This window comes from Oncorhynchus masou, chromosome 13, assembly GCF_036934945.1.
Source record: "Oncorhynchus masou masou isolate Uvic2021 chromosome 13, UVic_Omas_1.1, whole genome shotgun sequence".
NCBI lineage: Eukaryota > Metazoa > Chordata > Actinopteri > Salmoniformes > Salmonidae > Oncorhynchus > Oncorhynchus masou.
The window spans coordinates 78,042,177-78,067,526 of NC_088224.1; the positions used below are offsets into that span (position 1 = coordinate 78,042,177).

The following is a 25,350-nucleotide window of genomic DNA, read 5'->3' on the forward strand; positions in this document are numbered from 1 at the left end:
CAACACCATCACCATCAACCCCATCATCATCATCAACAACATCCTCATCATCACCACCATCACTACCATCACCATCAACAACATAACCTTCATCATCACCATCATCATCACCATCATCATAGAAGTAGTAGTGGTTGTAGCTGTCATAGTAAGGCTAGTTACGGTAGTAATAGTGATGATTTATAATAAAATACATTCTTCCTCTGATACAACATCAGAGGAAGTGGTTTACAGATAACCTTGTAGTAGTATGTGATTACAAGTAACTCCAATCCTTATTGATATGAAGTGTTGCTGTCATGAGTTTGTGAGAGTGCATGGTTTGAATAAAGACTATAGTACTGTCCTGACTGACTGAGAGACAAACCATTTAAGCAGTCAGATGTTCTTCGAGGCCACAGTGGCCTTGAGTCTTCTGGCCTGTGCAGAAGACTCAAGGTATGGTTTCGGTTCAACTATTAAAAAAATAATAATAGTTTTCAATTTCGATAAAACATTTTTACCATGGCTCTCTATCCTCTAACCCTTTATCCTCTCTATCCTCTAACCCTTTATTCTCTCTATCCTCTAACCCTGACCCTTTATCCTCTCTATCCTCTAACCCTGACCCTTTATCCTCTCTATCCTCTAACCATGACCCTTTATCCTCTCTATCCTCTAACCCGGACCCTTTATCCTCTCTATCCTCTAACCCGGACCCTTTATCCTCTCTATCCTCTAACCCGGACCCTTTATCCTCTCTATCCTCTAACCATGACCCTTTATCCTCTCTATCCTCTAACCCTTTATCCTCTATCCTCCAACTAACCATGAACCTTTATCCTCTCTATCCTCTAACCCTGAACCTTTATCCTCTCTATCCTCTAACCCGGACCCTTTATCCTCTCTATCCTCTAACTCGGACCCTTTATCCTCTCTATCCTCTAACCATGACCCTTTATCCTCTCTATCCTCTAACCCTTTATCCTCTATCCTCCAACTAACCATGAACCTTTATCCTCTCTATCCTCTAACCATGACCCTTTATCCTCTCAATCCCCTAACCATGATCCTCTATCCTCCAACTAACCATGAACCTTTATCCTCTCTATCCTCTAACCCTGACCCTTTATCCTCTCTATCCTCTAACCCTGACCCTTTATCCTCTCTATCCTCTAACCCTGACCATTTATCCTCTCTATCCTCTAACCATGACCCTTTATCCTCTCTATCCTCTAACCCTGACCCTTTATCCTCTCTATCCTCTAACCCGGACCCTTTATCCTCTCTATCCTCTAACCCGGACCCTTTATCCTCTCTATCCTCTAACCATGACCCTTTATCCTCTCTATCCTCTAACACTTTATCCTCTATCCTCCAACTAACCATGAACCTTTATCCTCTCTATCCTCTAACCCTGACCCTTTATCCTCTCTATCCTCTAACCCTGACCCTTTATCCTCTCTATCCTCTAACCCTGACCATTTATCCTCTCTATCCTCTAACCATGACCCTTTATCCTCTCTATCCTCTAACCCTTTATCCTCTCTATCCTCTAACCATGACCCTTTATCCTCTCTATCCTCTAACCCTGACCCTTTATCCTCTCTATCCTCTAACCCTTTATCCTCTCTATCCTCTAACCATGATCCTTTATCCTCTCTATCCTCTAACTCTTTATCCTCTCTATCCTCTAACCATGACCCTTTATCCTCTCTATCCTCTAACTCTTTATCCTCTCCATCCTCTAACCATGACCCTTTATCCTCTCTATCCTCTAACCCTGACCCTTTATCCTCTCTATCCTCTAACCCTGACCCTTTATCCTCTCTATCCTCTAACCATGACTCTTTATCCTCTCTATCCTCTAACCCTGACCCTTTATCCTCTCTATCCTCTAACCCTGACCCTTTATCCTCTCTATCCTCTAACCCTGACCCTTTATCCTCTCTATCCTCTAACCATGACCCTTTATCCTCTCTATCCTCTAACTCTTTATCCTCTCTATCCTCTAACCCTGACCATTTAAAAAGACATTGACGGGGGTATCCTCTCTATCCTCTAACCCTGACCCTTTATCCTCTCTATCCTCTAACCCTGACCCTTTATCCTCTCTATCCTCTAACCCTGACCCTTTATCCTCTCTATCCTCTAACCATGACTCTTTATCCTCTCTATCCTCTAACCATGACTCTTTATCCTCTCTATCCTCTAACCCTGACCCTTTATCCTCTCTATCCTCTAACCATGACCCTTTATCCTCTCTATCCTCTAACCATGTTTCTTTATCCTCTCTATCTAGTTAACCATGACCCTTTATCCTCTCTATCTAGTTAACCATGACCCTTTATCCTCTCTATCTAGTTAACCATGTTTCTTTATCCTCTCTATCTAGTTAACCCTGACCCTTTATCCTCTCTATCCTCTAACCCTGACCCTTTATCCTCTCTATCTAGTTAACCATGACCCTTTATCCTCTCTATCCTCTAACCATGACTCTTTATCCTCTCTATCTAGTTAACCATGACTCTTTATCCTCTCTATCTAGTTAACCATGACTCTTTATCCTCTCTATCTAGTTAACCATGACTCTTTATCCTCTCTATCTAGTTAACCATGACCCTTTATCCTCTCTATCCTCTAACCATGACTCTTTATCCTCTCTATCTAGTTAACCATGACTCTTTATCCTCTCTATCTAGTTAACCATGACCCTTTATCCTCTCTATCCTCTAACCATGACTCTTTATCCTCTCTATCTAGTTAACCATGACTCTTTATCCTCTCTATCTAGTTAACCATGACTCTTTATCCTCTCTATCTAGTTAACCATGACTCTTTATCCTCTCTATCTAGTTAACCATGACCCTTTATCCTCTCTATCCTCTAACCATGACTCTTTATCCTCTCTATCTAGTTAACCATGACTCTTTATCCTCTCTATCTAGTTAACCATGACCCTTTATCCTCTCTATCCTCTAACCATGACTCTTTATCCTCTCTATCTAGTTAACCATGACTCTTTATCCTCTCTATCTAGTTAACCATGACCCTTTATCCTCTCTATCCTCTAACCATGACTCTTTATCCTCTCTATCTAGTTAACCATGACCCTTTATCCTCTCTATCCTCTAACCATGACTCTTTATCCTCTCTATCTAGTTAACCATGACCCTTTATCCTCTCTATCCTCTAACCATGACTCTTTATCCTCTCTATCTAGTTAACCATGACCCTTTATCCTCTCTATCCTCTAACCATGACTCTTTATCCTCTCTATCTAGTTAACCATGACCCTTTATCCTCTCTATCCTCTAACCATGTTTCTTTATCCTCTCTATCTAGTTAACCATGACCGTATCAACCAAAATATGTCTATGTGCCCTAGGCTGCAAAGAAATCTAATGGGACTGTAGCGACTGTGTTGACTTCAAAATCTGGGGTGTGAACTAGGTGTCTACTAAAGCGTTGATCGACATGGTAATAGCTCTATAGTATTGGAAGAAATACTGACCCTCCGTTACATCGTGACGTGTCATGCCATAACGTACAGCACACATAAAGCTACTATAAAGCTACTATTACAATCTCTCTCCACCAGGTGAGCACTTCTCTCATCAATTAAAAAGAAGAAATTGACATTGACGGGGGTAAGGGGGGATTTTTTTTTATTTTAATTTTTACCCCTTCGTGGTATTCAATTGTTGTAGTAGCTACTATCTTGTCTGATGGGGTCAACTCCGGATCCTCTGTGGGAGAGACGAGGTTGAAAGTCATCGTCCTCCGATGCACAACCCAACCAAGCCCACTGAACTTAACCCTGATCCTGGGGGAGCCAGCCGCACCAATGTGTGGAGGAAACACCGTGCACCTGCAGATAGAGGAGCACTGCGCCCGGCCCGCCACAGGAGTTGCTGGTGTGTGATGAGACAAGGACATCCCTACCGACCAAGCCCTCCCTAACCCGGATGACGCTAGGCCAATTGTGCGTCGCCCCACGGACCTCCCGTTCGCGGCCGGTTACGATAGAGCCTGGGCGCGTACCCAGGGACTCTGATGGCACAACTGGCGCTGCAGTACAGCGCCCTTAACCACTGCGCCACCCGGGAGGCCTCCTAGCCATTTTCTGCGTCATCTCTGTAAACGATCATGACTCTCAAAAGCCACTGTTTCCTTCTGAAGATCACTTTAGCACCGCCCTAAAAACCTGATTCAAATTCGACACAAACCTTCAAATAGGTATGTAATGACACATTAGGCAAACTCTTTATAGTGTTTTATTTACATTTTAGAGGCGATAAGGTGATAAGTTGGACAGATCGAGTGAAAAAAAGCTGTTTCCCCACATGACATCTCCTTCTCACTATCACACATTACTTTCGCTTCCCCACCCGCCATTTTTAAAAGACCTGACAGAGCTCATTGTCTTCTTGAGTCATGCAGAAACGGGCAGCGTGATGGTCTCGTCATGGATTTTGTTGGAAAGGGGAAAAATTGTGCTTTACAATGGTATTGACATTACAGTTGATCTGGACGTATTACGTTTTTGGGGCGCTAAAATAAGGTCAAATTTACAGACCAAGGCAATGTACAAGAGGGAGTTAGTTTACGTTACCTATCCAGTGTATGGGACAATAAAACATATTTTAATGTTTTATTAACCCTCTCTATACTCTAGCTAACCATGACACAACACCAGTCTATCAATTCTCTTTACATGACACAACACATCTAAATGTTCTGTATTTCTCCACATGGCTAAGCCTTCCTGGTTACTGACTGACTCCATATGGTTCTGTTCCAAACCCTTTGACCTGTGTTCGCTGATTGGTTGAGCAAATGGCTAACACGCTAGCAGACTGCAGAGGACTGAAACATTGCTCTTTCTTCCCACTTACCAATGGAACAGTGTGTGTGTGTGTGTGTGTGTCTCACCCTCCCAGGCCTGTTCAGAGCGATCGGGGGTGTTGCAGTAGCCATAAGCCTCAGTGATGGGGTCTGGATCAGGATCCTCTGTGGGAGAGACAGGGATCACTCTCTTCCTGCTCTTCCCCTGGCCCTGAACTTGACCCTGATCCTGGGGGGAGCGCTCCTCACCCATGGGCGTAGTGGGGATTAGGTGCACTGCAGATAGAGGAGAAGGGGGGGGGGTCAATTCCTCAATGTTAAAGAGATTGTCAGGAAGAGAGAGACTGAATGAAAGGAGGGATTGAGGGAGAGAGAGAAGTATAGCGCGAGAGAGAAAGAGAGAAGGGAGGAAAGTTAGCAAAGAAACAACACCAAAGCAGACCTAACCATAGTAACAAACACCACTGACATCCATTGATCAAAGGACTCTCCTGTATAAAGGTCTATAACGTCTATTAGCCTCAGCCCAGTCTTAGGCCCTGGCTCCCCTCAGCCCAGTCTTAGGCCCTGGCTCCCCTCAGCCCAGTCTTAGGCCCTGGCTCCCCTCAGCCCAGTCTTAGGCCCTGGCTCCCCTCAGCCCAGTCTTAGGCCCTGGCTCCCCTCAGCCCAGTCTTAGGCCCTGCCTCAGCCCAGTCTTAGGCCCTGCCTCCCCTCAGCCCAGTCTTAGGCCCTGCCTCCCCTCAGCCCAGTCTTAGGCCCTGGCTCCCCTCAGCCCAGTCTTAGGCCCTGCCTCCCCTCAGCCCAGTCTTAGGCCCTGCCTCCCCTCAGCCCAGTCTTAGGCCCTGCCTCAGCCCAGTCTTAGGCCCTGCCTCCCCTCAGCCCAGTCTTAGGCCCTGCCTCCCTTCAGCCCAGTCTTAGGCCCAGCCTCTGCCTAGTCTTAGGCCCAGCCTCAGCCTAGTCTTAGGCCCAGCCTCCCCTCAGCCCAGTCTTAGGCCCAGCCTCTGCCTAGTCTTAGGCCCAGCCTCAGCCTAGTCTTAGGCCCAGCCTCCCCTCAGCCCAGTCTTAGGCCCAGCCTCTGCCTAGTCTTAGGCCCAGCCTCCCCTCAGCCCAATCTTAGGCCTTGCCTCCCCTCAGCCCAGTCTTAGGCCCTGCCTCTGCCTAGTCTTAGGCCCAGCCTCAGCCCAGTCTTAGGCCCAGCCTCTGCCTAGTCTTAGGCCCTGCCTTCCCTCAGCCCAGTCTTAGGCCCAGCCTCTGCCTAGTCTTAGGCCCAGCCTCAGCCCAGTCTTAGGCCCAGCCTCAGCCCAGTCTTAGGCCCAGCCTCAGCCCAGTCTTAGGCCCAGCCTCTGCCTAGTCTTAGGCCCAGCCTCAGCCCAGTCTTAGGCCCAGCCTACCCTTAGCCCTAGCCCAGGCCCAGCCTTAGCCCAGCCTCACCTCAGCCCTAGCCAAGCCTACCCTCAGCCCAGCCTCCCCTCAGCCCTAGCCCAGCCCATTTACATGTGAACAGCAGCAGAACCGTGTACAGAACCCCTAACCACTACCACAGGGTTGCCTTGACAACCATTAACCTGTGACCCCTGGGCCAGGCGCCCCAATGGGGAGAGTGGTGTGGGAACCATTGCAGTTCCATTCAGAAATGCAGGATCCTGGGAATACACACACACACACATACACGAGCATATACTAATACAGAAACCCTGGTTGTCCTGAAGCCGGGCAGTGGAGTAGGTAAATATTACATCACTTTGCAAATAGAGAGAGAGCAAGACACTTTCTAATCATCAAGGAGAGAGGCCCTTTCATTCCTACAATAACCTTTAAATCATCTCTCCCCAACAGACACACATACATACACTTGTACAGGAACATAGAAACACACACATACACACAGGCTCACATAACTCTCACCTCCTCATAGTCAAGCACACACACAGAGTTTCACCAGCTCCCCCCTCCAAGCTCCAGCTGAAATCATAAAGTCAACAGTGTTGCTGGACAGAACTGCTGGGTGTTGGGGATGGCTGGGGAGGTAGGGGGTAGTGGTAGGAGGTCAAGGGTGGGAGGTAGGGAGTAAGGGTAGGAAGGTAGGGTAGGAGGTTGGAAGGTATGGGTAGTAGGTAGGAAGGTAGGGAGTAGTGGGTATGAAGATATTGGTAGGAGGTAGGAAGGTAGGGGTAGGAGGTAAGATTAGGAGGTAGGAAGGTAGGTAGTAGGCGGTAGGGGGTAACGGTGGGAGATAGAGGGTAGGGCATTGGGTTGAACCTCGTTCAGATTTCCTGAACACAGCAGACAGAGAGAGCAGAGGGCTGGAGATAGACGTTGGAGGCAGGGTATTTCACTTCCTGTCATAAAATTGTTACATCATGTTTTCCTTATCTTTCTAACTAATAACTAACAGACTGTAGAAACACCACAGTTCTAGATCCAGCATTGGTCACACATCACCCTTAGATGATAAAGCTACGCTGGTAAAGTTCCATTGCTTATTGGATTTCTTTAGAAACAGACTACAGAGGAACTAGCCTAAATACAAACCACACTATCTTAAAGTGAGGGTATCCATATTAACCCACACTCCCCATGTGAGAGGTATTGACATGTTAATGCATTGAGCTGTCTGTTTGAACTACTGGCACACAGCTCAGACACCCATGTGAGAGGTATTGACATGTTAATGCATTGAGCTGTCTGTTTGAACTACTGGCACACAGCTCAGACACCCATGTGAGAGGTATTGACATGTTAATGCACTGAGCTGTCTGTTTGAACTACTGGCACACAGCTCAGACACCCATGTGAGAGGTATTGACATGTTAATGTACTGAGCTGTCTGTTTGAACTACTGGCACACAGCTCAGACACCCATGTGAGAGGTATTGACATGTTAATGCACTGAGCTGTCTGTTTGAACTACTGGCACACAGCTCAGACACCCATGTGAGAGGTATTGACATGTTAATGCACTGAGCTGTCTGTTTGAACTACTGGCACACAGCTCAGACACCCATGTGAGAGGTATTGACATGTTAATGCACTGAGCTGTCTGTTTGAACTACTGGCACACAGCTCAGACACCCATGTGAGAGGTATTGACATGTTAATGCACTGAGCTGTCTGTTTGAACTACTGGCACACAGCTCAGACACCCATGTGAGAGGTATTGACATGTTAATGCACTGAGCTGTCTGTTTGAACTACTGGCACACAGCTCAGACACCCATGCATACCCCACAAGACATGCCACCAGAAGTCTCTTCAATGTCCCCAAGTCCAGAACAGACTATGGGAGGCGCACAGTACTACATAGAGCCATGACTACATGGAACTCTATTCAACATCAGGTAACTGATGCAAGCAGAAGAATCAGAGTTTAAAAAATAGACAAAAGTACACCTTTGAAGCAACACAAACATAGGCACAGACACATGCATACAAACACGCGATAACATACACACTATACACACACGTACACATGGATTTAGTACTGTAGATATGGTTGTAGAGTAGGGGCCTGAGGGCACACACTTAAGGTGTTGTGAATGTATTGTAATGTTTAATAAAATGTATAACTGCCTTCATATTGCTGGATCGCAGGAAGAGTAGCAAGAGCAGCTAATGGGGATCCATAATAAATACAAATACAGAATTCCACCTCCGGGGTAAAGGAAAGCCACAGAGTGGAGTGGAAACGGGAAAGACATTTGAAGGTACAAAAACAGTGTAACCATGACCAGGAAAACTTGACGTGTCAAATTATATAGCATAGTAGAAATCCAATCCTCTGGTAAAACTCTTGGTCATAGATTGAGGTTAGAATGTTACTAGCAAAAGTTCACATCAGTCAGTTAACACCGGTCAGTTAGCATCAGTATAGATGGTGAGTTAGTATCAGTATAGATGGTGAGTTAGTATCAGTATAGATGGGGAGTTAGTATCAGTATAGATGGTCAGTTAGCATCAGTATAGATGGTGAGTTAGTATCAGTATAGATGGTGAGTTAGCATCAGTATAGATGGTGAGTTAGTATCAGTATAGATGGTGAGTTAACATCAGTATAGATGGTCAGTTAGCATCAGTATAGATGGTGAGTTAACATCACTATAGATGGTGAGTTAGAATCAGTATAGATGGTGAGTTAGAATCAGTATAGATGGTGAGTTAGTATCAGTATAGACCGTTAGTTAGCATCAGTATAGACGGTGAGTTAACATCAGTATAGACAGTGAGTTAGCATCAGTATAGACGGTGAGTTAGCATCAGTATAGACAGTCAGTTAGCATCAGTATAGACTCACCGGTCAGTTTGCATCAGTATAGACTCACCGGTCAGTTTGCATCAGTATAGACTCACCGGTCAGTTAGCATCAGTATAGACTCACCGGTGAAGAGGAAGAGGAGTGTGTGAGCGAAAGAGAGCATTCTGAGATCTGCTCACTGGATAGAGGGCCAGACACACACTGGAAACCATTCACTGAACTGGTCCCCCTCTCCCCGCACGCACACTCACCGACAAACACACACACGCCTGCGTACTAGGCAGACCCACGGCCCAATTGGAGGCCTGCTCACTACCCTGGTCTGCCACAGTCGCCCACACAAAGGGCCTTTTGTAACAGACAACAGACTACCTCAGACTAGGAGCACCCACACTGAAAAAAGACACACACACACACACACACTGAAGAAACACACACATATAGACACTGAAGAAACACACACAGACACTGAAGAAACACACACACACACACACACACTGAAGAAACACACACACACAGAGACACTGAAGAAACACACACACACACTGAAGAAACACACACACACACACTGAAGAAACACACACACACACACACACACTGAAGAGAAGAAACACACACACAAGTCGCACAAGCCCAGGGCATCAACGCCAACTCACACACCCGCAAACACACAGTTGTTTACATGCCTGGAGCATGAACACACACAAACACACAAACACACACACACACACATAAACCCGGTGTATACTACCATACAATAAACATGCTAGCCTAAGGCATCTTCCTACAGTACACACACAACATCAATGGGCCAGGTCTTACGCAACAACTAGCTGGCCTTAAGAAACATACAGCAGGGCCAGTAATTAGGGGTTTAGCTGGTAGTTCTGACTGTATGCATTGGCTGAGAGTTGAAAAAGGTGAGCACATTACACTGAAGAGGGCTTCCTTCCAGCCTTACACCTCGGTGTTTTACACTGTGCCTGCACTGTGGTAAAGAGTCAGCTGCTACAGTAAACCTTAAACACAGGATGGACCACAACTTCTCTTCCTCCCTCCATCTCTCCCACCAGAGAATTAAAACAGGTCCACAACAAATACCACACACTACTGTCACGACCAATACCCCACACTACTGTCACGACCAATACCCCACACTACTGTCACGACCAATACCTCACACAACTGTCACGAACAATACCCCACACTACTGTCACGACCAATACCTCACAAAACTGTCACGAACAATACCCCACACTACTGTCACGACCAATACCCCACACTACTATCACGACCAATACCACACACTACTGTCACGACATATACCACACACTACTGTCACGACCAATACCACACACTACTGTCACGACCAATACCACACACTACTGTCACGACCAATACCTCACACAACTGTCACGACCAATACCCCACACTACTGTCACGACCAATACCCCACACTACTATCACGACCAATACCACACACTACTGTCACGACCAATACCACACAATACTGTCACGACCAATACCCCACACTACTATCACGACCAATACCACACACTACTGTCACGACCAATACCACACACTACTGTCACGACCAATACCCCACACTACTATCACGACCAATACCTCACACAACTGTCACGACCAATACCACACACTACTGTCACGACCAATACCCCACACTACTATCACGACCAATACCACACACTACTGTCACGACCAATACCACACACTACTGTCACGACCAATACCCCACACTACTATCACGACCAATACCTCACACAACTGTCACGACCAATACCACACACTACTGTGACAACCAATACCTCACACAACTGTCACGACCAATACCACACACTACTGTCACGACCAATACCACACACTACTGTCACGACCAATACCCCACACTACTGTCACGACCAATACCCCACACTACTGTCACAACCAATACCCCACACTACTGTCACGACCAATACCCCACACTACTGTCACGACCAATACCCCACACTACTGTCACGACCAATACCCCACACTACTGTCACAGGCAATACCACACACTACTGTCACGACCAATACCACACACCACTGCCACGACCAATACCCCACACTACTGTCACGACCAATACCACACACTACTGCCACGACCAATACCACACAACTGTCACGACCAATACTTCACACAACTGTCACGACCAATACCACACACCACTGCCACGACCAATACCCCACACTACTGTCACGACCAATACCACACACTACTGCCACCCCAATACCACACTACTGCCACGACCAATACCCCACACAACTGTCACGACCAATACCACACACCACTGCCACGACCAATACCCCACACTACTGTCACGACCAATACCACACACTACTGCCACGACCAATACCACACTACTGTCACGACCAATACCACACACCACTGCCACGACCAATACCCCACACAACTGTCATGACCAATACCACACACTACTGCCACGACCAATACCACACAACTGTCACGACCAAAACCTCACACTACTGTCACGACCAAAACCCCACACTACTGTCACGACCAATACCCCACACTACTGTCACGACCAATACCCCACACTACTGTCACAGGCAATACCACACACTACTGTCACGACCAATACCACACACCACTGCCACGACCAATACCCCACACTACTGTCACGACCAATACCTCACACAACTGTCACGACCAATACCCCACACTACTGTCACGACCAATACCACACACTACTGCCACGACCAATACCACACAACTGTCACGACCAATACCACACACTACTGTCACGACCAATACCACACACTACTGTCACGACCAATACCCCACACTACTGTCACGACCAATACCCCACACTACTGTCACGACCAATACCCCACACTACTGTCACGACCAAAACCCCACACTACTGTCACCAAATACCCCACACTACTGTCACGACCAATACCCCACACTACTGTCACGACCAATACCCCACACTACTGTCACAGGCAATACCACACACTACTGTCACGACCAATACCACACACCACTGCCACGACCAATACCCCACACTACTGTCACGACCAATACCTCACACAACTGTCACGACCAATACCACACACTACTGTCACGAACAATACCCCACACTACTATCACGACCAATACCACACACTACTGTCACGACCAATACCACACACTACTGTCACGACCAATACCCCACACTACTATCACGACCAATACCTCACACAACTGTCACGACCAATACCACACACTACTGTGACGACCAATACCTCACACAACTGTCACGACCAATACCACACACTACTGTCACGACCAATACCACACACTACTGTCACGACCAATACCCCACACTACTGTCACGACCAATACCCCACACTACTGTCACAACCAATACCCCACACTACTGTCACGACCAATACCCCACACTACTGTCACGACCAATACCCCACACTACTGTCACGACCAATACCCCACACTACTGTCACAGGCAATACCACACACTACTGTCACGACCAATACCACACACCACTGCCACGACCAATACCCCACACTACTGTCACGACCAATACCACACACTACTGCCACGACCAATACCACACACTACTGCCACGACCAATACCACACAACTGTCACGACCAATACTTCACACAACTGTCACGACCAATACCACACACCACTGCCACGACCAATACCCCACACTACTGTCACGACCAATACCACACACTACTGTCACACGACCAATACCACACTACTGCCACGACCAATACCCCACACAACTGTCACGACCAATACCACACACCACTGCCACGACCAATACCCCACACTACTGTCACGACCAATACCACACACTACTGCCACGACCAATACCACACTACTGTCACGACCAATACCACACACCACTGCCACGACCAATACCCCACACTACTGTCACGACCAATACCACACACTACTGCCACGACCAATACCACACAACTGTCACGACCAATACCTCACACAACTGTCACGACCAATACCACACACTACTGTCACGACCAATACCCCACACTACTGTCACGACCAATACCCCACACTACTGTCACGACCAATACCCCACACTACTGTCACGACCAATACCCCACACTACTGTCACGACCAATACCCCACACTACTGTCACGACCAATACCCCACACTACTGTCACAGGCAATACCACACACTACTGTCACGACCAATACCACACACCACTGCCACGACCAATACCCCACACTACTGTCACGACCAATACCACACACTACTGCCACGACCAATACCACACAACTGTCACGACCAATACTTCACACAACTGTCACGACCAATACCACACACCACTGCCACGACCAATACCCCACACTACTGTCACGACCAATACCACACACTACTGCCACGACCAATACCACACTACTGCCACGACCAATACCCCACACAACTGTCACGACCAATACCACACACCACTGCCACGACCAATACCCCACACTACTGTCACGACCAATACCACACACTACTGCCACGACCAATACCACACTACTGTCACGACCAATACCACACACCACTGCCACGACCAATACCCCACACTACTGTCACGACCAATACCACACACTACTGCCACGACCAATACCACACAACTGTCACGACCAATACCACACACTACTGTCACGACCAATACCCCACACTACTGTCACGACCAATACCACACACTACTGTCACGACCAATACCACACAACTGTCACGACCAATAAAACACACTACTGTCACGAACAATAAAACACACAATCAATTAATTGCAGTCATTCCTGCACCACGTGATCAATTATCAGTTCCGTATGATTTGTCTGTTTGCCTCTACTCCCCTTGGTTTATCTGCCTCTACTCCCCGTGGTCTATCTGTCTGTCTGCCTCTACTCCCCTTGGTCTATCTGCCTCTACTCCCCGTGGTCTATCTGTCTGTTTGCCTCTACTCCCGTGGTCTATCTGCCTCTACTCCCCTTGGTCTATCTTCCTCTACTCCCCGTGGTCTATCTGTCTGTCTGCCTCTACTCCCCGTGGTCTGTCTGTCTCTCTGCCTCTACTCCCCGTGGTCTGTTTGTCTGTCTGCCTCTACTCCCCGTGGTCTGTTTGTCTCTCTGCCTCTTCTCCCCGTGGTCTATCTGTCTGTCTGCCTCTACTCCACGTGGTCTATCTGTCTGTCTGCCTCTACTCCACGTGGTCTATCTGTCTGTCTGCCTCTACTCCCCGTGGTCTGTCTGTCTGCCTCTACTCCCTGTGGTCTCTGTCTGTCTGCCTCTACTCCCCGTGGTCTGTCTGTCTGCCTCTACTCCCCATCGTCTCTGTATGTCTGCCTCTACTCCCCGTGGTCTGTCTGTCTGCCTCTACTCCCTGTGGTCTCTGTCTGTCTGCCTCTACTGCCCGTGGTCTATCTGTCTGTCTGCCTCTACTCCCCGTGGTCTATCTGTCTGTCTGCCTCTACTCCCCGTGGTCTGTCTGTCTGTCTGCCTCTACTCCCCGTGGTCTATCTGTCTGTCTGCCTCTACTCCCCGTGGTCTATCTGTCTGTCTGCCTGCCTCTACTCCCCTTGGTCTGTCTGCTTCTACTCCCCGTGGTCTATCTGCTTCTACTCCCCGTGGTCTATCTGTCTGTCTGCCTCTACTCCCCGTGGTCTATCTGTCTGTCTGCCTCTACTCCCCGTTGTCTATCTGCCTCTACTCCCCGTGGTCTATCTGCCTCTACTCCCCGTGGTCTATCTGCCTCTACTCCCCGTGGTCTATCTGTCTGTCTGCCTCTACTCCCCGTGTTCTATCTGCCTCTACTCCCCGTGGTCTATCTGCCTCTACTCCACGTGGTCTATCTGTCTGTCTGCCTCTACTCCCCTTGGTCTGTCTGCCTCTACTCCCCGTGGTCTATCTGCTTCTACTCCCCGTGGTCTATCTGTCTGTCTGCCTCTACTCCCCGTGGTCTATCTGTCTGTCTGCCTCTACTCCCTGTGGTCTATCTGCCTCTACTCCCTGTGGTCTATCTGTCTGTCTGACTCTACTCCCCGTGGTCTATCTGTCTGTCTGCCTCTACTCCCCGTGGTCTATCTGTCTGTCTGCCTCTACTCCCCATGGTCTATCTGCCTCTAATCCCCATGGTCTGTCTGCCTCTACTCCCCGTGGTCTGTCTGCCTCTACTCCCCGTGGTCTGTCTGCCTCTACTCCCCGTGGTCTGTCTGCCTCTACTCCCCGTGGTCTGTCTGCCTCTACTCCCCGTGGTCTGTCTGCCTCTACTCGCCATGGTCTATCTGTCTGTCTGCCTCTACTCCCCGTGGTCTGTCTGTCTCTCTGCCTCTACTCCCCGTGGTCTGTTTGTCTGTCTGCCTCTACTCCCCGTGGTCTATCTGTCTGTCTGCCTCTACTCCACATGGTCTATCTGTCTGTCTGCCTCTACTCCACATGGTCTATCTGTCTGTCTGCCTCTACTCCCCGTGGTCTGTCTGTCTGCCTCTACTCCCTGTGGTCTCTGTCTGTCTGCCTCTACTCCCCGTGGTCTGTCTGTCTGCCTCTACTCCCCGTCGTCTCTGTATGTCTGCCTCTACTCCCCGTGGTCTGTCTGTCTGTCTGCCTATACTCCCCGTCGTATCTGTATGTCTGCCTCTACTCCCCGTGGTCTGTCTGTCTGCCTCTACTCCCTGTGGTCTCTGTCTGTCTGCCTCTACTGCCCGTGGTCTATCTGTCTGTCTGCCTCTACTCCCCGTGGTCTGTCTGTCTGTCTGCCTCTACTCGCCATGGTCTATCTGTCTGTCTGCCTCTACTCCCCGTGGTCTGTCTGTCTGTCTGCCTCTACTCCCCGTGGTCTATCTGTCTGTCTGCCTCTACTCCCCGTGGTCTATCTGTCTGTCTGCCTCTACTCCCCGTGGTCTATCTGTCTGCCTCTACTCCCTGTGGTCTATCTGTCTGTCTGCCTCTACTCCCCGTGGTCTGTCTGTCTGTCTGCCTCTACTCCCCGTGGTCTGTCTGTCTGCCTCTACTCCCCGTGGTCTATCTGTCTGCCTCTAATCCCCGTGGTCTATCTGTCTGCCTCTAATCCCCGTGGTCTATCTCTCTGTCTGCCTCTACTCCCCGTGGTCTATCTGTCTGTCTGCCTCTACTCCCCGTGGTCTATCTGTCTGTCTGCCTCTACTCCCTGTGGTCTATCTGTCTGTCTGCCTCTAATCCCTGTGGTCTGTCTGTCTCCATGTCACTGGCTCATAGCTATCTTCCAAAACACGTCGCTGTTAGTTTGGCTTTCGTTCCTGTATTCTCTCTCTCCCTATTCCTTTCTCTCCCCTCTCTCTATTTCCTCTGATGTTCTATCTGAGTTTGAGTTCATTTTTATTTTTACAGGGACAGTGCACATTAATCAACGTTTCAGTAAAAGTGCCGGTTTTAGCCAGTCAGCTAATTTTCAACCGCAGTCCCTGGGTAGGTTATTAAAAACAATTACAATATCGACAATAGCAACATAGAACAAGCAAGACATAGCAACATAGGACAAGCAAGACATAGCATACAGACAGAGCAACATAGGACAAGCAAGACGTAGCATACAGACAGAGCAACATAAAACAAAAAGCAGCAAGACAAAATTCATAAAAGCAACAAAGTGTTTCCACACCTCACAAGCTACAGACAACAGACAACATGGAAAGCGGCAACACACAGCTAGGGACCATGTTCACAAATCTGATTGACCTTTAGCCATGTCTTCAAGCATTTTGTGAAAGTGTGATATGTGGTGCAGTTATGTGTGTCTGATGGCAGTGTATTCCAGACATGGGAAGCTCTCACAGAAATGCAGATTTATTAAAGGTGCTTTTCCTTAGGGGAACTATACAGTCACCTCTCATGGCAGACCTTGTGGATCTGCTGCCATATGTCTGGGTTTTCTGTTTAACAAAAATATTGAGTGGAGGGGGAGCCAGGCCATTAAGGATCTTGAATACAAGACATGCGTCGGTGTATTGCACAAGATTTTCCCAACTCAAGAGCTCATGCTTTCTAAGGATGTGACAATGATGATGGCTATTGGGCTTCCTATCAAGCACTTTGAGAGCCTGTTTGTAGACAGACTGAATAGGTTTTAATGTTGTACAGCAAGCTTGGGCCCAACTAGTCAAGCAGTATGTTAAGTGGGGGAGTATCATAGAGTTGAAGTACAGTTTTGCTACCTCTGTAGTCAAACAATTTTGTATAAATCGGAAATTAGCTAGGTTGAATTTAGTTATTTGAATTACCTTTTTCACATGCTTTTTAACTTCTTGAAACTCCCCATCCCGGATCCGGGTTTGTGACTAAAGCCTCAGGCTCATTAGCATAACGCAACGTTAACGATTTCTGAAAATCGCAAATAAAATGAAAATAATGCGTCTGCTCTCAAGCTTAGCCTTTTCTTAACAACACTGTCATCTCAGATTTTCAAAATATGCTTTTGAACCATAGAAATTGACTAATTTGTGTAAGAGTATGCAAAGCTAGCATAGCATTTTGAGTAGCATTTAGCACGCAACATTTTCACAAAAACCAAATAAATAAAATCATTTACCTTTGAAGAGCTTCTGATGTTTTCAATGAGGAGACTCTCAGTTACATACCAAATGCGCAGTTTTTCCTGAAAGCGTCTGTGTGTAGGAGAAATCGTTCCGTTTTCTACATTGCGTCTGGCTACCGAAACGAACCGAAAATTCAGTCACCTACAACGTAAAACTTTTTCCGGATTAACTACATAATATCGACCGAAACATGGCAAACGTTGTTTGGAATCAATCCTCAAGGTGGTTTTTCACATATCTCTTCATTGATATGCAGTTCGTGGAAGCTTGCTTTCCTCTCTGTATCGCATGGAAAAATACTGGCAGGTGACTTTTGCGCACCAATTTCGGCGCAGGACACCGGGCGGACACCTGGTAAATGTGGTCTCTTATGGTCAATCTTCCAATGATCTGCCCACAAATACGTCACAATGCTGCAGACACCTTGGGGAAACGACAGAAAGGGTTGACTCACTCCTCTCGCATTCACAGCCATATAAGGAGACAATGGAAAACAGAGCCTCAAAAATCCTTGTCATTTCCTGGATGCCATCTCATCTTGGTTTTGCCTGAAGCTCACGTTCTAGGGCACGCACAGAGAATATCTTGGTATTTCTGGACACGTCAGAGTGTTTTCTTTCGAATGGTATCAATTATATGCATAGTCGAGCATCTTTTTGTGACAAAATATCTTGTTTAAAACGGGAACGTTTTTCATCCAAAAATGAAATAGCGCCCCCATAGATGTAAGAGGTTAAAAGAGAGGTTGGAATCAAGTATGATGCCAAGGTACTTAAAATCGGATACCACCTGGAGCTTCTCCCCTGACACATAGACATCTGGCTCAGTAGCATCTGTTGCCCTCTTTGTGAAGAACATGCAAACAGTTTTTTTCACATTGAGATGCAAACACGAGTCACTGAGCCACTTTGTAACCTGGACAATTACAGTAGTGAGTTCTTGTGCAGCTTGTTGTTTGCTCTTTGCATGCACATATATCACTGTATCATCTGCATACATTTGAACTTCAGACCCAGTACAGACAGAAGGCAGATCATTAATGTACAGGCTGAACAGGAGGAGCCCCAGTATTGGCCTTGGGGCACGCCCACATCATAGCTACGAGTGGGCGACAGCTCATTGCTCACTCTGACACACTGAGTTCTGCCTTCAAGGTATGACTTCATCCCATCTCAAGGCATCAGGGGAAAAGTTGAACTTGGACAATTTTGTGATGAGAATCTCATGGTTAACAGTATCAAAAGCCTTCCTTAGGTCCAGAAACACAGCCCCAACAGCACCCCCTTTGTCCATCTTGGACTTCACATTTTCCAGAAGAAAGCAGTTGGCCGTTTCTGTGGAGTGTTTCGCTCTGAAGCCAAACTGCATGGAGTGTAATGTCAAGGGGCTGTTGTTGAGGTGGGCAATCAGTTGTTCTGCTACACACTTTTCAACAACCTTTGACACCACAGGTAGTATACTAATGGGCCTGTAGTTACTCACGTCAGCAGGGTCGCCTGATTTAAAGATGGCCATTATTATGACCGACTTCCATACCCTTGGAAACACACCGAGACCAATAGATGTCACATCTCTCTTCATCTCTGTGGATTATTCTCTCTCCCTGTCTCTCCTCTCTCCATTCCTCTCATTATATACGTACCTTTCTCTCTCACTCTCTCTGTACCCTGCTCTCTTGCTTCAAGTCTTTACAGACGCCAGAAAAGATTGCAATTCTGTGAGTGCATGTCTTAACTCTGCATTGAGAATGTGTGAACTCTGTGACCCTGTTACCATCACTCCTATCCCTCTCTCCCTCCCTCAAAAGCAGAGGTGCATGTCTGTCTGAGGGGGATTGTAGGCTGAAGTAACTTTAATGCACTACTTAAAACCATTCTCTGCTCCTGCCCTCTAATCTTCTAAAACAAAAGGAAATAAAAGATTATGCTGAATGAAATCCCTCTGTAAATTGTTACCATTGAGTGTGTGTGTGTGCATGCATGTGCACGACACACATGCATATGCCTAGGCTCATATGGTTCCCTTAATTTGTCATTGACAAATGTGTCTTGCCTCTTGATTGATTTCTCGATCACTTGAGGCAACATGGGATTTATGTAACCAAAGTATGGTCTGTGTTAGCGTCCTCTCCTTCCCTGTCATGTGATCTATAGGTTGTCTGTGTGTTGGAGAGAGGCTGTCATAACTTATTCATCAGACTGCAAGTCATTATCCTCTACTACAGGGGAAGGCCCAGTGGGACAGCAACACTTCATGTTCCATTGATTGTCATTCTTCTTTGTCCTCCACTTTCCCTCCCTCTCTTATCTGTTTTCTGCTTAAGTTATCTCTCTCTTTTTCTATTTTAGCCTCTGACTGTTATCTTCCTGTTTTGGTCTGTTCTTTCATACGCAATTTCTCTCACTTTTCCTCCATCTTTCTTTTCTTTCTGATTATTTTGAACATTGGGAAAACAAGCTCGTGTATTGAATTTGTTTGTGTGTGTTTGTGTCATTTTTTTTTGCTGAAACTTAATTGATTACGATGTGTGATACAGACAGGCAATAACAGATGGTTTGCCATGACTCTGACACTCTGCCTGCCTCTACTACCTCTCTGAAATCTGGACTGGGGTCGCCATGGCAGCAGAGGCGTGACACCTGTTTGACAAGCGACAGGGAGTCCCCTCAGTAAGAGAGGTGTGAAGCTTAGAGGACTGAGAAGGAGGGAAACGAAAACAGGAGGAGAGATATGGTGAGAGCGATAGAATAGAGGAAAGGAGAGACAGAGAGAGATGACAGGTGAGGGAATGGAAGAGGAGAGAGGGGGAGGCAATAACATCAACAGAGCGATACAGGAAAATATAGACTACAGGAATTGAAGGGAAGATAACAGAGCAATATGAAAGGAGAGCAGAGAGAGAGAACATGATGGAGGAAATTACATATACAGTGGGGCAAAAAAGTATTTAGTCAGCCACCAATTGTGCAAGTTCTCCCACTTAAAAAGATGAGAGAGGCCTGTAATTTTCATCATAGGTACACTTCAACTATGACAGACAAAATGAGGAAAAGAAATACAGAAAATGACATTGTAGGATTTTTAATGAATTTATTTGCAAATTATGGTGGAAAATAAGTATTTGGTCAATAACAAAAGTTTATCTCAATACTTTGTTATATACCCTTTGTTGGCAATGACAGAGGTCAAACGATTTCTGTAAGTCTTCACAAGGTTTTCACACACTGTTGCTGGTATTTTGGCCCATTCCTCCATGCAGATCTCCTCTAGAGCAGTGATGTTTTGGGGTTGTCTGCTAAATGACTTAAATGTATATATGTAAATGGTTGTTGCTGGGCAACACGGACTGTCAACTCCCTCCAAAGATTTTCTATGAGGTTGAGATCTGGAGACTGGCTAGGCCACTCCAGGACCTTGAAATGCTTCTTACGAAGCCACTCCTTCGTTGCCCGGGCGGTGTGTTTGGGATCCTTGTCATGCTGAAAGACCCAGACACTTTTTATCTTCAATGCCCTTGCTGATGGAAGGAGATTTTCACTCATAATCTCACGATACATGGCCTCATTCATTCGTTCCTTTACACGGATCAGTCGTCCTGGTCCCTTTTGCAGAAAAACAGCCCCAAAGCATGATGTTTCCACCCCCATGCTTCACAGTAGATATGGTGTTCTTTGGATGCAACTCAGCATTCTTTGTCCTCCAAACACGACGAGTTGAGTTTTTACCAAAAAGTTCTATTTTGGTTGCATCTAACCATATGACATTCTCCCAATCTTCTTCTGGATCATCCAAATGCTCTCTAGCAAACTTCAGATAGGCCTGGACATGTACTGGCTTAAACATTTTTGTGACTAGGGGGCAGTATTTTCATTTTTGGAAAAATAACGTTCCCGTAGGAAACGGGATATTTTGTCAGGACAAGATGCTAGAATATGCATATAATTGACAGCTTAGGATAGAAAACACTCTAAAGTTTCCAAAACTGTAAAAATATTGTCTGTGAGTATAACAGAACTGATATTGCAGGCGAAAGCCTGAGAAAAATCCAATCCGGAAGTGCCTCATGCGCTGAGTTCCAATGCGTCCCTATTGAGCAGTGAATGGGCTATCAACCAGATTACTTTTTCTCCGTATTCCCCAAGATGTCTACAGCATTGTGACGTAGTTTTACGCATTTATGTTGAAGAATACCCGTAAGCAGCTACATTGCGCAACTGGTCACCTGATGGTTCCCAGAGTGATTCTCGCGTAAAATACAGAGGTAGCCATTATTCCAATCGGTCCTACTGAAAAACCAATTGTCCCGGTGGATATATTAATCGAATAGATATTTGAAAAACACCTTGAGGATTGATTATAAAACACGTTTGCCATGTTTCTGTCGATATTATGGAGCTAATTTGGAATATTTTTGGGCGTTTTCGTGACTGCAATTTCCGGGCGATTTCTCAGCCAAACGTGAAGAACAAACGGAGCTATTTGCCTACAAAAAATAATATTTTTGGAAAAAATTAACATGGGCTATCTAACTGGGAGTCTCGTAAGTGAAAACATCTGAAGCTCATCAAAGGTAAACGATTTAATTTGATTGCTTTTCTGATTTCCGTGACCAAGTTACCTGCTGCTAGCTAGACAAAATGCTATGCTAGGCTATCGATAAACTTACACAAAGGCTTGTCTAGCTTTGGCTGAAAAGCATATTTTGAAAATCTGAGATGACGGGGTGATTAACAAAAGGCTAAGCTGTGTCTCAATATATTTCACTTGTGATGTCCGTTGCGTTATGCTAATTAGTGTCAGTCGATGATTACGCTCCCTCATGCGGGATGGGGAGTCATTAGAGGTTAAGCAGGGGGACACATCTGGCACTGCAGGATTTGAGTCCCTGGCGGCGTAGTGTGTTACTGATGGTAGGTTTTGTTACTTTGGTCCCAGCTCTCTGCAGGTCATTCACTAGGTCCCCCTGTGTGGTTCTTGGGATTTTTGCTCACCGTTCTTGTGATCATTTTGACCCCACGGGGTGAGATCTTGAGTGGAGCCCCAGATCGAGGGAGATTGGTCTTGTATGTCTTCCATTTCCTAATAATTGCTCCCACAGTTGATTTCTTCAAACCAAGCTGCTTACCTATTGCAGATTCAGTCTTCCCAGCCTGGTGCAGGTCTACAATTTTGTTTCTGGTGTCCTTTGACAGCTCTTTGGTCTTGGCCATAGTGGAGTTTGGAGTGTGACTGTTTGAGGTTGTGGACAGGTGTCTTTTATACTGATAACAAGTTCAAACAGGTGCCATTAATACAGGTAACACGTGGAGGACAGAGGAGCCTCTTAAAGAAGAAGTTACAGGTCTGTGAGAGCCAGAAATCTTGCTTGTTTGTAGGTGACCAAATACTTATTTTCCACCATAATTTGCAAATAAATTCATTAAAAATCCTACAATGTGATTTTCTGGATTTTTTTTTTCTCATTTTGTCTGTTATATTTGAAATGTACCTATGATGAAAATTACAGGCCTCTCTCATATTTTTGAGTGGGAGAACTTGCACAATTGGTGGCTGACTAAATACTTTTTTGCCCCACTGTATGCAATATACAGCATATTTCATACCCAACATAATCTGGGACTAGGATTTTTCATTCAAATATGGATGTTATTTCTGCAGATCAATAATATTCTAGCCTTCTTTCTAATTATGTTATTTTCATATAACAGTGAAAGGACTCTTCCCTCCACCCACAGTAAGAGTCTTAGGCATCAAATCGACATGGCCTGTTTCCTTGTATTTATTACCATCGAGGACGCATATTTTTTTCTATGCACAGGGTAGATGGGGCACAATGACGTAACGGTGGCAGAGGCCATTTTCTACCGACACGTCATTGGGAGTACACTTAAGAGTATCTCAAGGTATCATAGTGGATAGGACTGGTCTAAATATAGAATGTCTCTAGAGGACTTGTCTTTGTTTCCATGTAAATGGATCGCTAGGAGTGGAAAACACTAGTGGTCAGATATAATACACACACACTGTGTGATCATACACAAACATACCTGGATATACACACCAAACAATCACACACAAATTCCAACCACAAATAATGGCAGATGTAGAGACACTACAATACACCACACAAACACACACACAGTTTACTTACAGAATTGGAGGCTGAGACTCACGATGGCCAGCACCGCCCCCACCACCACCAGGAGGATGAAGCGGTTCCGAGCCAGCATCCTGACAAGTGATTGGTCCGTCTCCCTGTCAGTCAACCACCCACACCTTGCCCCATTCCTGCTGTCTAAATAGGCACAACAAAAACAACCAACATTATGAAACAAACATGCCTATAACACGCCTCTAAACCAATAGAAGAAAAAACGTTACTGCACACAATGAACCACACAAATGAACTAAAGAAAGTAGTCAGCCACAGTTTGTAGCATTTTCCACTGTACATCCTGCCTTCTATGAATAGACCTATGAGAGAGCAGGGATATAGGAACAATCAGGGAGGGAAAAGCAGAAAGAACATGTAAAAAGCCCACCATTTACGTCAGTTATACACAACGCAACCCTACTATTAGACAGACTAAAAATAAGAGCATGGCTAGATGAGTTAAAAATGGTGCCTCAATCATTACCCTCAATCACCTCCCCTCAGAAACTGCCTACATGACTTAAGATGTTCTCTCAAAACATGTTCATGCATATATGAAACAATTATAAGGTTTAGAGTTGGACAAACTAAACTCTCTCAAAATTGTTTTTGCTTCAGAATGTATAAATGTTATTATATGTAGCTAACCTGTATGCATCTTAATGTGGTACAACTCTTCTGTGGAACTCCTGTGGTGAGTAACGTTACTGAAACATTGTAGTAGGCTACCTGCGAGAATATACTATTTCATGATATGATTGCACTAATTAAAACAATGTTGGCGCATTGTGACAGCTTGTCTGCTCGTCTCGGCCACAATGCTATGCTGACCAGCTACAAGGGAAGGGATCATTTGTTAGCTAGCGAACTGGCTATCTAGATAACTTTCATATTGTTATATCTAACACATGCACTATAGTAGCATCAATGCTTCCGGTATAACAGCTAAATTTACAACTTGTAAAGCTAAATATGTGGTAGTAAACGTGTCGGTTTTTTGTAGAATCGAATGGTTTCGGTGAATTCGTAGCTACCTTAATAACGACGTTATTACAAAACGCAAAGCCTTTGTTTACAATGTCCCTACTCGGGACAAACTCGTTGGAAAATGCTAAGTAGCTAAACTGCCTAATTAACATATTGCTTGCTGTTCGTTTATCTCGGATCATCTTACCAAGTAGCGAACCTCAATCAGAACTTGAATCCACCAAGCGCCGTGCCGGCTTTTACTCCTCTGAACTACCTATCCGTGTGGCTGTCCTGGGTCCTGCTTGCTGGCTCCACTTCGCTGTGCGAGCCTCCTACTCCCCTTTTCATATGCAACTGAAACGTAATGGCTCACTGCGCCGTCTCCTGGAAAAGCTTCGCAATGCCACCGATTGCACCCCTCTACGTTTGTCTCGCATCTCCACTATTCTGGTGTGAAACGTGGAGGATCATCCTGTCATCACCATTATTCTATGGCCATCAACCGATATGTTGTGATAAAATAAGTTATTCGAAACGATTGCATCAAAATAG

General features: G+C 46.1%; 1 protein-coding gene across 2 annotated transcripts in view; it reads right to left on the bottom strand.

Annotated features, from left to right (window-relative positions):
* Positions 1 to 25,113, bottom strand: part of LOC135553102 (2-phosphoxylose phosphatase 1-like) — a 31,895-nt gene extending 6,782 nt beyond the window's left edge. Inside the window, exons 1-3 of one of the 2 annotated variants that reach the window (XM_064985203.1) lie at positions 25,004 to 25,113; positions 23,827 to 23,970; positions 4,915 to 5,103 (exon numbers count right to left, since the gene is read on the bottom strand). In XM_064985203.1, the coding sequence (XP_064841275.1) occupies positions 4,915 to 5,103; positions 23,827 to 23,905 (268 nt within the window). In that variant the 5' untranslated portion in view covers positions 23,906 to 23,970; positions 25,004 to 25,113. Of the gene's footprint in view, positions 1 to 4,914; positions 5,104 to 9,202; positions 9,258 to 23,826; positions 23,971 to 25,003 lie in introns of those variants that run through there. The other variant, XM_064985204.1, reaches the window with a different exon arrangement.
* Positions 25,114 to 25,350: the final 237 nt, after the last annotated feature.